The sequence below is a fragment of the Trifolium pratense genome, linkage group LG1 (assembly GCF_020283565.1).
Source record: "Trifolium pratense cultivar HEN17-A07 linkage group LG1, ARS_RC_1.1, whole genome shotgun sequence".
In the NCBI taxonomy this organism is placed as follows: Eukaryota; Viridiplantae; Streptophyta; class Magnoliopsida; order Fabales; family Fabaceae; genus Trifolium; species Trifolium pratense.
This window is the reverse complement of record NC_060059.1, coordinates 1,904,565-1,919,611: the sequence shown is the minus strand read 5'-3', so window position 1 is coordinate 1,919,611 and position 15,047 is coordinate 1,904,565. Positions and strand designations below refer to the sequence as shown.

At 32.7% G+C, this 15,047-nt stretch overlaps 3 protein-coding genes and 1 pseudogene across 4 annotated transcripts; 3 read left to right on the top strand and 1 right to left on the bottom strand.

Moving 5' to 3' along the window:
* Positions 1-1,649: 1,649 nt before the first annotated feature.
* On the top strand, positions 1,650-2,809 carry LOC123902298 (annotated as a pseudogene).
* A 1,966-nt stretch (positions 2,810-4,775) lies between these two features.
* On the top strand, positions 4,776-6,028 carry LOC123883585. The gene has a single exon (XM_045932436.1). It carries the CDS (start codon positions 4,952-4,954, stop codon positions 5,825-5,827), a length of 876 nt encoding a protein of 291 aa, XP_045788392.1. The 5' UTR covers positions 4,776-4,951; the 3' UTR covers positions 5,828-6,028.
* Positions 6,029-6,827: 799 nt separating this feature from the next.
* Positions 6,828-8,170, top strand: LOC123922334 (transmembrane protein 45B-like). The gene has a single exon (XM_045975062.1). It carries the CDS (start codon positions 7,050-7,052, stop codon positions 7,962-7,964), a length of 915 nt encoding a protein of 304 aa, XP_045831018.1. The 5' UTR covers positions 6,828-7,049; the 3' UTR covers positions 7,965-8,170.
* A 367-nt stretch (positions 8,171-8,537) lies between these two features.
* LOC123922322 (ACT domain-containing protein ACR12) lies at positions 8,538-14,897 on the bottom strand. Of its 2 annotated transcripts, none has more exons than XM_045975056.1 (10): positions 14,637-14,897; positions 13,520-13,574; positions 12,497-12,619; positions 11,680-11,774; positions 11,080-11,164; positions 10,836-10,895; positions 9,839-9,894; positions 9,550-9,655; positions 9,399-9,467; positions 8,538-8,815 (listed from the first exon to the last, which is right to left on the bottom strand). In XM_045975056.1, exons 1-10 carry the CDS (start codon positions 14,783-14,785, stop codon positions 8,753-8,755), a joined length of 861 nt encoding a protein of 286 aa, XP_045831012.1. In that variant the 5' UTR covers positions 14,786-14,897; the 3' UTR covers positions 8,538-8,752. The 2 variants fall into 2 exon arrangements, with proteins under 2 accessions (XP_045831012.1, XP_045831006.1); XM_045975050.1 differs by having other exon boundaries at positions 13,520-13,577; positions 14,637-14,871.
* Between the last annotated feature and the right edge of the window lie 150 nt (positions 14,898-15,047).

Sequence of the window (15,047 nt, the reverse complement as noted above, 5' to 3'; positions counted from 1 at the left end):
CATAAATATAGGTCAGTTGATAAAAATCAAAATTTTAAAAGATAAAAATAAAAGTAATAAAAATCTCGACTTGATAATTAAATTTTGAGCTCATTGTTTTTCGATGAACTTTTTTCTGAAATTGGAAGACTAGTTTCGTAAGTAGGTAAAAAATAAGGGAATAAAAACGTAATTAAGTCATTTTTTTTCCTTCTATTTCTTCAAAGTTTATGACTTGATGTGATGTAAAACATGTACATTACAAGTTTGATTAAATTTAAATTGAGTTGTTAGGTGATAAGTTTAGATTTTAATACAAGAGGAAATTCAACTATTTTAATATAAGATAAATTTAGATTTTTTTTTTTTTGACAAAGATAAATTTAGATTTTAATACAAGAGGAAATTCAACTATTTATCTCCGGCTCCTCATATGCAATTATATAATAATTCATGTGAGCTTAACTCAGTTGGTAGGAACATCGCATATATTATGCAGGAGCTGAGTTCGAATCCCGGACACTATTAAACTATGACTAAACTAACCTCAAAAGAGTGATATTTATCCTTATAAACATAGTCAATGATCTTTGATAATTTAAAAGCATCATAAAATCTTTATAGGGACCTCCAAACTAAATTAGACGGTCTAGTGGTCAAATACTAACGGTGAAAACTAAAAATTAGACGGTCTAATGGTCGAGTACCGGTGGTGAAAACCAGAAATCTTTATGGTGTCAACTTAGAGATTTTGGATTTTTTTTTTTTTGGGGAATAGAGATTTTGGATTTTGGAAACAGTAATTAAGGAACAAAGACTTCGCCCAGTTTCATCGATCATCCGTGTACAGATTTTTAGTGAAGATAAACATCGGTCACGATTTCAATAACGTGCTGCCATTCTCCAAAATAGGTAGGTTACTTGATTTTTATATAAAAATTCAACCTATAATTTTGGAGCATCTTATGGGACAAATAGTTGCAAGTTGTTGGAGTCAATCATTATAAGAATTGCCTAGAAGTAGCAAAGCCTTTATTTATTTCATCATATGTTTCAGGAGAAGTGTTTAATTGGATAAACCTCAAACAAACATATTTTATGATGATGGTGAGTGGTGACAAACATGACCTAGTCTCCCAATCTAAAAAAATAAGGTTTCGTCCATCAAAGTTCTTAATTGTTGGACTTACAATGTGTTCTATAAAAATCAAAATTATGTGTTGAGAAATTTCTTTATTATTGATCATAAATATAGAACTTATGCATTATCAAAAAATCAAAACTCACAATTGATTGTATACTATAAAATATCTAGAAAATATACCAACACAATATTGATATTATCAAATGTTGATATGTGCATGTTAAAATAGTTCTAGCAAATTGGTAATGATATCTTGCTGTCACATTAATTAACAAGTAAAAACAAAGAATGAGAGGGATCAAGTATATATGAGAATGTGTCATGGGGTAGGAGAATAATTGAAACATAAAATAAGTCATAAATGTCACATGTTATATTATATATATCCTCAAACCTCAATCACAACTTCATCTCCATGACCATTATTTATAATCTATGATTATCCCTCACAATATCTAGATACACAGAGAGCTATAGCTCTATGAAAGCTTTATTTGGTTTTGAACTTTAGAGTGATAAATTAATTTCTTTGAGAACAAGTTTTTATCACTACCACATTAATTCCCTTGTTAGGCACTATGGAGAGACATAAACTTTTGGGGTTTGGTTACTTTGCAATTGGTTTATGGCACCTCTTCAATAACACCAAACTCCACTTTCTTTGTTCTTCTTTCAAGTCCTACACATCAACTATATGGTTTCCTGCCAAAACAACTAGATACTTGGAGCTTATTTTAATCATGGCAAGTGGCATAATCTTCATAGCCATGGAACTCTTTATGACTCCTAATCATCAACACCCATTTGACCCTCATGATGGAACCATTCAATCCAACTATCTCCACAACTTTGAACACACTTCCATGGCTTTATCTTTCTTAATCTATGCTACTTTTGCCATAGTTCTTGATAGATTTTCAACAAGTACTAAAATTCATAATGAACTTAGCCATTTGCTTGCAGCCATAGCATTTGCACAACAATATCTTCTTATTCATTTTCATTCAAGAGACCACGTGGGGATAGAAGGACAATACCATTATTTATTGCAAATTTTGATTATGATTTGTTTTGTGACAACCCTTATGGGAATTGGATTTCCAATGAGCTTTTTGGTATCTTTTGTGCGTTCTGTTTGCATAATCTTTCAAGGTTTGTGGCAGGAAACGTGAGGAGGATCAATATGTGGTTAGGTGCAGTGATGAAAAGGCTCTTCATCGTGCTGTTTCATTGGTGAATCTTCAATTCAGCTGGTTCTTGATTGGTGTCCCTGGTTTTGCTGTGTCTTTCTACTTGATCATGGCAAGATTCTATGGTGAAAAAGTGGAGTATGTTTCACTGATGAAGGAAGACCATTACAGAGAGGATGGTTTAAAAAGTTTCGATGTTGAATCATAATGTCTCAAATATCAACTTTAATATAAGCAAGTGGTTTTCGCATAGATTAGGATTTTCATGTGTTTTTTTGTAGTGCAAGTGGTTTGTTTGATTTACCATCTTGGTGTGGTCTTTGTTTAGTTTTTCGTCTTGGTGCGGTGTTTATTTGATTTTTCGTCTTGTGTGTTGTGATGTTCGTTTGATTGAATTGGTAAATGAACTTCTTAACTACTGATTCACACAGTGAAGTTCGTCAACGATGATTTGATGGCATATGTATTCCAATTACTTTAATTTTATCACATTATTTATAAGCATGAGTATGTCATTTTATACTAATAATCTGGATAATGTGAATTTGTTCGCACATTTATTCTTTTTGTTTGTAGCAGTATTAAATTTGTATTTAAATAAAACGATGACGTGACAATACACACGTGATAAATAACTATTGCTTATGCTTATTAATTGACATGGAAAAAGAAAAAAATTCCTAACTCTGCCAAATCCCCACCCAATGTCACTCCGGTATGCATCTATTCCCTTTGGTTGACTGGTTCTATTTATAAGAATAAGATTACTTTTTAGATTTATCTTAAAATTGATATATTTAGGTTACAATGTTGTTTAGATACATCAACTTTACAATAAATTTAAAAAACAAATTTTGTATTATATATAGAATCGAATGAAGTATCATTACAAATGAACCATGCCATTGTTAATTTTTAACTGCCAGCCACCATTCCAATCAATCATGATCCATGAATTTCTTCTTTAAACGGTTTTCGAAACAATTGCTTGTTAACCACACACCACATTGCTATGCAATCATCAGTGTTGCATGGCGGCCGGCAATGATCCTCCTAATTTTTAGGAACTTATTGGTCCCCAAAATATTGATAAGTTTTGGTCATTTTTTTAAGAGAAAAAAGTATATGCACCGATAGTGTAAAATAATTTTACACCATCAACCAATATGATGTGGAAGAATACTTCATTCTTATTGATTTGTCAGTGTAAAATTAATTTACACTGACGGTGTGTAGTCTTTAAACTCTTCTTTTAATCAAACTTTTGTGCATTTTTAAATTTTTGAAAGATTTTTTGTATGAGTTTAATTGAGATGCACTGACGGTGTAAAATAGTTTTACACGATCGTTCAATAAATAATCATCATTTTGTCATGTCATGTCAAGAAAGTGGGGTGAAGTGGGGTGATGTGGCGGAAAACATGATTGATATTGGTTGACCGTGTAAAATTATTTTACACCGTCGGTGCATATCAATTAAATACTTTTTGTATTGATATTTATAATATTAAAAGAACCTCTCCGACAAAAATTTAGAATTTTTTAAACGTAAAATAAATGTTTATGCTCAAGAGAGATTTAATTCATCCTTCGTTAAAAAAAATAAAATAAATTTTACAAGAGAAATTTTTATAATATAGTACTAAACATATCCGCGGAATCATGAGATCAGATCTTTGATTGAAATCAAATTATCTTTCTATCTTTGTTAGGATGTTTATCAATAATTTGTCCTGCCATCGTTTATGATCTCGTGATTGTGTTGATTGAATGCATGTTTTCGCTTGTAATATAATGTGTTCCATCATTGTTTTTTATTCTGTGTTTGCATCAAATGTGTGTTGCTTGTATTATAATGTGTTCTTTCAATGTTTTTGATCTGCGTTAAATGTTTGTGATTTTGTGACTATGTTAAATGTGCGATTTTTCCCGTAATAAAATGTGTTATTTCACAATAGTTCAATGTTTCTCTTGTAATGAAACGTGTTCTTTCACTACAATTCACTGTTTCTATTTTTGTATGTGTTAAATGCACAATTTTGCTTATAATGAAATTTGTTCTTTCAAAACAGTTCAATGTTTATAATTCTGTCTGCGTTAATTGCACACTAATTGTAATTAAATCGAAATGTGTTCTTTAAGGATATTTTAAGTATATTTTATTAGTTAGGTATATACCTAAAATACCCTTTTAGAATAAACTAATTAACACATTATTTTCTTATCTTATCTTAATAATCCTAACAGGTTACCAAAATTTGAGTGCATCCTATATAGATTTATATTGCCAATAATAAAACATGTGTCGTATGTACAACTCTGTTGTTCCTTTAGCGTAAAATCTCAAACCTTTGCACCTTCTGTGAGACGCGCCACAACAACCCTTGTTCCATGTGGTGGTCTCTCATACACAGACACTTGTATTATATAATACCATATACATCCTCACTTCAACCAAAGAGCTAGCTCTATAAAACATCGTATTTGGTTTTGAACAACAAAATTTATATATCGTACCACATTAATTTCCTTTGAGGTTTGCTTATTAATTGTTACCATTAGTGAACAAGTACATTATTGGCTAACTTAATAATATTTGTTTTCCTATTGTGTTGTGTATATCAAATAGTTAGGCACTATGGAGGGACATGAATTTTTGGGGTTTGGTTTCTTTGTAATTGGTTTATGGCACCTTTTCAATAACACCAAACTCCATTTTCTTTGTTCTTCTTTCAAGTCATACACATCAACCATGTGGTTTCCTACAAAAATAAGTAGATACTTGGAGCTTCATTTCATCATGGCATGTTGCACACTTTTCATAGCCATGGAACTCTTTATTTCTCCTCGTCATCACCATCCATTTGACCCTCAAGATGGAACCATTCCCTCCAACCATCTCCACAACTTTGAACACTCTTCCATGGCTTTGTCTTTCTTAATCTTTGCTACTTTTACCATAGTTCTTGATAGATTTTCAACAAGTACTATAGTTGAAAATGAACTTAGCCATTTGCTTGCAGCCATAGCATTTGCACAACAATATCTTCTTATTCATTTTCATTCAAGAAACCACGTGGGGATAGAAGGACAATACCATTATTTATTGCAAATTTTGATTATGATTTGTTTTGTGACAACCCTTATGGGAATTGGATTTCCAATGAGCTTCTTGGTATCTTTTGTGCGTTCTGTTTGCATAATCTTCCAAGGTTTGTGGCTTATGTTTATGGGGCTCATGCTTTATACACCTGGTTATGAACCCAAAGGTTGTTTCATGAAACTTAAGGAGGGTCAATATGTGGTTAGGTGCAATGATGAAAAGGCTATTCATCGCGCTGTTGCATTGGTGAATCTTCAATTCAGCTGGTTCTTGATCGGAGTCCCTATATTTGCTGTGTCTTTCTACTTGATTATGGCAACATGCTATGGTGAAAAGGTGGGATATGTTTCACTGATGAAGGAGGAACATCACCTTGAAGATGGCTTAAAAAATTTCAATGTTGAATCATAATGTCAAATATCAACACAAGTATGCAAGAGCAAAACTATATAAATATTAAATAATGTATTGTTTAAATTTCATTTCAAAAAAAAAAAAAAATGTATTGCTTAAATTTGCACCGAATAATGCTATCAAAGTTACCAATGTTTTTAATCAACGGTCAGTATTCACTAATCGACATTCTTATCAACAGTCAGAATTGATTCTAAATATATCACGCGGATCGATGACCTGTACATAGCAAAACAAAAAAGAAGCGATTTTAATCAACGGTCAGTATTCACTAATCAACATTCTTATCAATAGTCAGAATTGATTCTAAATATATCACGCGGATCGATGACCTGTACATAGCAAAACAAAAAAGAAGCGATTTTAATCAACGGTCAGTATTCATTAATCGACATTCTTATCAACAGTCAGAATTGATTCTAAATATATCACGCGGATCGATGACCTGTACATAGCAAAACAAAAAAGAAGCGATTTTAATCAACGGTCAGTATTCACTAATCGACATTCTTATCAACAGTCAGAATTGATTCTAAATATATCACGCGGTAGCAAAACAAAAAAAAAGCGTAAAAATAATAGCAAAAACAGTCCTCGAGACTAATAAATAAATTAGTAATTAAATGCGCGATTTTGCTTGTAATAAAATGTGTGCTTTCGCAACAAATAATATAATACGTGGTTACCAAAATTTGAGTGCATCCTATAAAGATTTATTGCCCATAAAATAAAACACCTTCTAACTCAACTTTGATCTAATGTGTATATATATCATATATGTCCAATGGCATGAAATTTCCTTAACATAAAAGCACCTTCTAACTCAAATTTGATCTATTGTTCCTTAACGTAAAATCTCAAACCTTGTACCTTGTGTGAGACGGACCACAACAACCTTTCCCCTTGTGGAAGGAATTTTCTTGCCTTGTCCCATGTGGTTGTCTCTCATATACGGACATTTGTATTTATAATACCATATATACCCTCACCCCAACCAACTTCATCTCCATTATATTCCCTCATAATATCTAGAGGTACACAAAGAGCTAGCTCTATAAAACTTCGTATTTGGTTTTGAATAACAAAGTTTATATATTGTACCACATTAATTCCTTTTAGAGTTTGCTTATTATTACCATTGGTGAACAAGAACATAACTCATTAGCTAAATAATATTTTTTCCCCCTTTTGTGTTGTGTTTATCAAATAGTTAGGCACTATGGAGGGACATGAATTTTTGGGGTTTGGTTTCTTTGTAATTGGTTTGTGGCACCTCTTCAACAACACCAAACTCCACTTTCTTTGTTCTTCTTTCAAGTCCCACACATCAACCATGTGGTTTCCTACCAAAATAAGTAGATACTTGGAGCTTCATTTCATCATGGCATGTTGCACAATCTTCATAGCAATGGAACTCTTCATTGCTCCTCTTCATCACCAACCATTTGACCCTCATGATGGAACCATTCCCTCCAACCATCTCCACAACTTTGAACACTCTTCCATGGCTTCGTCGTTCTTAATCTATGCTACTTTTTCCGTAGTTCTTGATAGATTTTCAACAAGTACTATAATTCAAAATGAACTTAGCCATTTGCTTGCAGCCATAGCATTTGCTCAACAATTTCTTCTTATTCATCTTCACTCAAGAGATCACATGGGGATAGAAGGACAATATCATTATTTATTGCAAATTTTGATTTCGATTTGTTTTGTGACAACTCTTATGGGAATTGGATTTCGAATGAGCTTCTTGGTATGTTTTGTGCGTTCTGTTGGCATAATCTTCCAAGGTTTGTGGCTTATGTTCATGGGGTTCATGCTTTTTACACCTGGTTATGAACCCAAAGGTTGTTTCACGAAACTTGAGGGGGATCAATATATGGTTAGGTGCAACGATGAAAAGGCTCTTCATCGCGCTATTTCATTGGTGAATCTTCAATTCAGCTGGTTCTTGATCGGAGTCCCTATTTTTGCTGTGTCTTTCTACTTGAGTATGGCAAGATGCTATGGTGAAAAGGTGGAGTATGTTTCACTGATGAAGGAGGAACATTACCGTGAAGATGGCTTAAAAAAATTCGACGTTGAGTCACAGTGTCAAAAGATCACCACAGGTGTACAAGAGCAAATTTGAAGAACTTTATGAAATTAATAAATATTGTACTAGTGAGGAAAAAAAATGTATTGCTTAAGTTCTACATGTTTGTTGTAGAAAAAACTATAACCAAGGTGTCTGGATTATTTGGCACAACAAGGGTATTTGATGAATAAGTTTTTATTAGGGAGTATTCCAAGCATACTTAATTATGGTCAATAAGGAAAATTATTCCCAATCAATCAGCCCATAACTTGGATCCTCTGCTCCTCTGTGATAAGAATAATGGGAGATGATGAAGAGAAAACAGAAAATTAAGAGATAAGAGATGATAGAGAAAAAAGAAAATTAAAAGGCCGATTCATCAATCCTATTATAGACTTATATGCATGTTTATGTTTCATGTTTTTTATTATTAAAATATATCTGTAATGGTGGAACTGGAATTTTAAGAAAATTATTAATAAAAATTCTCACGAACATGATATATTTCTTAGATTTTAGAGCACTATTGTATAAGTTTTTTCTAAATTAATATAATATTGTAAAAAAATTTAGAGATTTCATATAAAAATAAAATAAAATAGTTTCTTAGATTTTGGAGCACTATTGTATAATTGTAATATTCTCCCCCATAAATAATTTCAAATTCAGACAGATACATTCATTTCAACATGTTTTCATTCCATAATCTGGTAGCAATGAAGCTGCCAGATTTAAAAGTGAGATGTATGCTTCTTAGGTCATAATAATATGGAGCTCACTTACAATTTGGTACAAGAACTGTTACATTTGAATTTGATATTATACAAGTAAATGTGGTATCCTCAGTAACTATCAATATCTGTTTCTGGCATCCGAAGGTAGTAACGCAGACAGTTCACCAAAACCTGAAATTGTTATCAATTAATTTCAGCAAAATGAATGTCCGACAAACAAGCTAGCTTAATTTTAATACAGGACAAATTTTGCAGCTGGAGATAGAAACTCGTTGAAACAGAAAACAAATTGCGGTTGCCTTTGTCGTTGAGTAATTAATTGATGTACCATGATTTGTTTTAATATGAATGGTATTGTTTTTTAGTATTAAATGGTATGATTGTTCTAATTAAGTTATGTATAATTGAAGATATGATCTTTGACTAAGTTTATAAAATGAGTTCAAGGTGTTGGTATCATGTATTGATAAATAATGTACAACATTAGTTATAATGAATTAAAACTGAAGTATTTGTGAGGTCACTGATTATATTGCAGCTTTTTTTTTAATTTTGTTTTTTTTTTAACTCTAATTCATAAATTATTTATATTCCATCATCATCTTGAAAACTATCTACACTCTACAGCTGTGAAGCACTGGTACGGCTGTTTTAAAAAAGTACCAGTACCGGGTACTGTAGTGGTACGGGTACGAGTACTCTGATAAAGACCGATCAAATCAACATCTACATTTCTTTCCAATAAAGTGTTTACCTGAGACATTGATCTGTTTAATGCAGCCCCACCATAACTGACATGAAATGTATCCTTAGCAATCAAACCCTGCAGAGAGAAAAAGTATATAAAGTTACTTTGATTAATAGCAACCGACAGACTGATGGAGACAGGATAGAGAGGAAGGTACTTCTGTATCAATCTCGGCCGACTCAACATCGATGTTCACATCGGCAATAACTTTAATGATTTCAACTAGCAATCCCGGCCTATCTGCTGTCTCGATGTACAGCAAGCTGAAAAATATTGAATTCAAACACATTAGATTATCTGACATCAAGCATCTATTGCTGTTGCTAATTATGCAAATTCTTTGAGGTTTAAACAATTTCTTTAATAAACAGCTCAAAAATTGTAACCAAAGAAAGTTAAATATAGAGGAAAAAACAATTATCTCCACATATTATAAGGATGCAAACCTCCTCTTGGGCCCATCTTCCTTAACTTGAATATGAGTTGCAATTTCAATACCAAGCTGCACAAAACAATAATAATAAAGTAGATATTTGCGAGACTAACACTAAAATTGCAGCATGCAATATCTGGTAGAACCAGGCATTTTTTGGAGTTTTTGTTAATGTGTGCTCTTCGTACAGAGTTAAGGAATCAAATAACTAAAAAATAAAAAGTACTGATAAGCATTTAGTAGTTTCTTTTTTGAAATAATTAATACAGAGCAATAAAGCTATTCTGATTCCTTTTTCTTTTTTTTTGGTACAAAGCTATTCTGATTCCTTTACATGTGGGGACATTATTTTTTCATTTTTTGGACATTATTACCGAGAATAAATGCATCAGGTCTTTCAAAAATAATGTCCTGCAATGATTAAACATAGAAAAGCATATAGAATGCAAGAGTGGTAATTTTATTTTCCTCATTTCCATCATATATACAGTCATCAGGTAATTTCTTTGCCCAAGTCCCGCATCGAGTAGTATGAGATACTCGGTGAAGTACTTAAGTGACTTGATTCTTCTTCTTTCCCCTTTATAGTTAGTGTTTGAGGGAGGTTCTCCTAAGTGCAAAAATACTTATCAGAGGTTCAATTTTTAGGTCGGCAGAATGTGGTGGCAAGTTCCAAAAGTAATAATTTGGCCACAAAAATATCCTACTCTAACCCTCTCTAACTACCTAAGTCTACTAACTATTTGTTACTAACTAATGGCGCTATGTAACAAAAATGAAGAGGTGACAAGTTAAATAAGAAGTCAAAGTTTAAGGCCTAAAAAATCATTAGAGCACACAAAACTTTGGACTGCCGGTAAATTAGGAAATGATTTTTACAAATATTTGCAATCTTGATGGTTAAAATAAAGAAAAAAGACCTGATGCAGAGGCCTCCCTAAAAAAAGTAATGTATATTCTGTGTAGGAAATAAAAAATGCAAGGAAAAACAAAAAGAGTATATTATTCACCTTCTTATTTGGAGCCTTTAGTCCAAACACTTCACCCAGGGCTAGTTGTTCACCAGACTCCTGGACAAATTATATAATACTTATGAGCAGGAAAAACTGAAAATTAAGGGCAAGCTAAAACATATATTGGCTGAAAGTAACAAAGAAAACTTATGTTCATAACAGTTGCAACTTACAAGGAAGCTTCTCGTGTTAAATAACCATATAAGAATTTCGGAGAATAGTATTTATACAGCATACTTACAGGATGATACTGCAACAAATTGTTGATAATGGTAAGTCGAATTCTCTCTAACATATCCGGATCTTCGACTTTGCGCCCAGTGTCTCTGACAATATATCAATGAAACAAAAAATCTGTGAAGACTAAATGTATTAATGAAGCAGTGAAAAACTGAAAATATAGTAGATGATGAATAATAAGTGACATTGTCATTTCTTCATATGTTCAACGTGCTCCAATAAATATTATGAAAGAGAAAAGTGTGGAACCAATAAGTAACCATATTACTTAAAGTTTAATAATAATTTTGCAACCGGAAAAAAACGCATCTGTTTCCAACAAGAAATACAAGAAAAAAAATTGAATTTTGCAAACAGAATAAAATTCTTCACAGAATCTAATATATCTTTTCTATAAGTACAGCACTGACTCCAAATTTTGCAACTAAGTGTGTGATTTTTAAGTGTCAAACCTACAAAATGACACATATACCTTTGTAATGAATGAAATAACCCTCATGCTACATCATAAAGCCGGAAAAAAAACTTTGGTATTATGTTTCCAGCCATTAAGAGAAAACAATTCCAACAAAAATGAAGGGAAAAGCCAAACAAGACTTACGATTCTGTAATAAAGAATTTCGTTAGTTTCACTGGCCCCTCCGTGGAGACAGTTCCCTTTGAAACATCCAATCCTAAATCTTTCAATGCTTTCATCTGCCTTGACATTAACAAGAAAAAATCAATCATTAATAATCAATACTACTTATGAAATCACCTAGACAGCCAAATAAACGATAGTGGACTATAAAGACTGGTATGCAATTTTCACATGAAATTTATAAAATGAGGAGAAATGGGGCTTGTTTGCCAAGTAGATGGCATATCACTAAATCTTCACTATAAAATGTGCTTGTTTGAATAGAAATGAAGATGCACTGAGAAAAAGCAATAAAAGAAACCTTAGGACCTTCATAAAGAGATAATATTATAACAAAGAGTTTAACCTCTGGATATTGATCATAACCCAAATATCACAACTAACACTCACAAGGTCATCCTTGCTGGGATAATAAAATTAGTAATAATATAGCAGTTGTAGGGGGGGGAACTACTAACAGCTAAGAGGCTATCATGTGGATCTCAGACTTCTTTTAAATGTTTGAAAGCCCAAAAGGATACTGGTATCATTGATTCATGTCATAAAGATTTAACAATTTTTTTTTTTTGGCTGCCAACCACCAAAACACAGTTATTAGGACTTGGAACAGCCTAGGTACCAATTGACATAAAAAAAAAATATGACATCAGTACATCACTTAATAACAAAATCACACTTCAAGGTTATGTCATAAAAAATACACTAAAGAGATTCAATTGGATTGAAAAAAGAAATAGAGATTGATTGAGCATAATTAAATTCTGAATAACCACATCACCGTGTCAAGAAGAGCTCCAAGGCGATCACCAAAGCTAAGCTGAACAATTGTTGCTTCAGAATCCGAGTCTTGATCTATCAGAACTATTGGCATTGGAACACTATCAAGATTTTTACTGGATATCTGCAGGAAGAATTAACCAATCAAATGTTGCAAACATATTGTACATAAAAGCAAGGCATACCCGTCTAAACATCCCGGAGGGTGCATGTAAGGAATAATTAACAAAAGCTCAGATTCTTGGCAAAACACTTTTCAGCTATAGCAACCACCAACCACTATCTTAGATCAGCACAAACTCAGACACACACATACACAGAGTGAATATAATGCAGCATTCACTTGTAAAATACACAGGAGCTGCACATGTGTGGTATCAGCTGCAGTGTAAAGTGGTAGAGCATCTAGCCCAGAAAATAGTAATCATCTGTATTTGACAACTTTCCAACAAGAAAATAAGTGAAATGCTGCAGATTTGCACATAGCATTCTCTCTAACATAAAAAGTTTTCTGACAAAACATCACCATTCACCATAATATTATGACTGGCAAAGTGTCCACAGGCTAAAGGATTGATAAGTGGAAGACTCTGAGAAAGATTCTCAAGCTTCAAGCCATGGTAGATTTTAACTTATTTAATTTTCATTCTTAAAATTGTAGTTGGTTGGTTGCAATCTTGCATTATCTAGATCATGATCCTAACAAGATTCGCTGCATCAAAACCATTTGAAAGATGCTAGATAATTATCTTCAATGTTTAAGAATATCATACTGAAATCTCAAATAGTTTAGAAATCTTTGGAAACATTGGAAATATCATCAAAAGAATGAAAGATACAAAGTGTGAGAAACGGGAGGCTATAGTACTTTAGTCCATGGTTCCTTGACATATATTAGGCAAAGTAAAATACTAAAGGGGGAGGAGCAAATGGTGGCCAACTGTCAGCTGACCATCTAAGAAAGGTCAAGAAAAATAAAGCATGTAAGCAGTAGGCACAATAAAGTTATAAGCTCATCACTGACCGGTGAAGCTGAATCTACTGCATTCAAGTCATACGAAGAAGCATATATAATATTCCTGCACAACATATCAATTAGTAGTAAGAACAAGAGATATAGATACCCTGTGATGACTCTACTAAAGAAGATTAAAGTTCCAATTATGTTCACAAACAAGTAGAAATAATATGAAGATCAATGACAGTGGCTGAGCCAGGTTCCTAGGATTGGAGATTCCAAGTTAGCAAGAATGACTAAGGGGTAAAAAGGCATACAAAAACTGAATAACCAGTTGAATTCCAAATAGTCTATCCATAGCGAGAATGCTAAATAGAAGTTTCAAGTCTAAAAATTTCAAATGAGAAGTTAAATGAGCCATGAACCCACTAACCCAGCCACCCCCACCCGTCATCCCCGGTAAGGACTAAGGAGTAGAAATAACCTCGACTCAAACAAACCAAACCACCATTTTTTAGTATATTCCAATGTAAAGAAAAAAGAGATAGCATCATCAATCATACTTCGGCCCAATCAATCCTTGACTTTCCTTTAAACTTACATTCTTATGGGACTTGACACGGATCGTGATTTTGAAATCTGCAAGCGAATTTTAGAAAGGGGAACTAACAAGGTGGATAGAACAAAGTTGACAAGCAAATTCTTCCAAAATAACATAGAGCAGCCACATAAAAAAATAGTCAATGCATAGAACAACTGAGAACTTAAATGATCAGACACTTAGAAATAAACTTGTAACTTTACTTATCGGAGCATTTCGACTGCGTTTATACAAACACAAAAAAAAAAAATTAAGGATCCATTCAAACATCCAGAAATAGGAACATAAATCATTGAATACAGTAAAAATACAACTAAAAAAGTTATGAATACTAGTATTATTTATCTACTGTACTAATTTATTTGTAGATGATGATGAGTAATACTATGATCCAATTGAATCCCTAGTGAAGTCAACATTCTGACACTATTATTTCAATTTTTGATCATATATATTAAAATAATACTGAAATAGAAACAGCAAAACATTAGTTATAATATGCTATACTACTAAACAGATGAAAATCGAAAACCTAATTAAAAAAGAGGAAGTGTGTGTGGTGAAGAGCAATTTAGTTCTCACTTGTTGTTGTTGTTGGTCCTGGAGGAGGAAGAGGAGGAGGAGGAGCGGAAGTGGAAGGAAAAAGATGGTGGAAGAATGGAGAACGGATCGGAAAAGTTGGTGGTGTGGAGGGAGAATGAAGGAACTAGAAAAGCATTGGTGAAAGCCATGGCGGAGAAGGAGAAGTTGATGAAACCTATGCCTGCCTAACTGGAACGAACAGGTATTTCCTTTTTTGTATTTTTTGTGTTGCTTTCTCCAAATTTTATTTTATATTTTATATTCGGAGGGAGTTTGATTTCATCAGTAGTAGGGTTTACACATTTAATATTACTAGAATTTCACGGGTTTAATAAGCCCTAATATGTAACAATAAAAGTATTTTGATAAAATTCATATAACCGAAATTATGTGATATTACGAAATATTTTT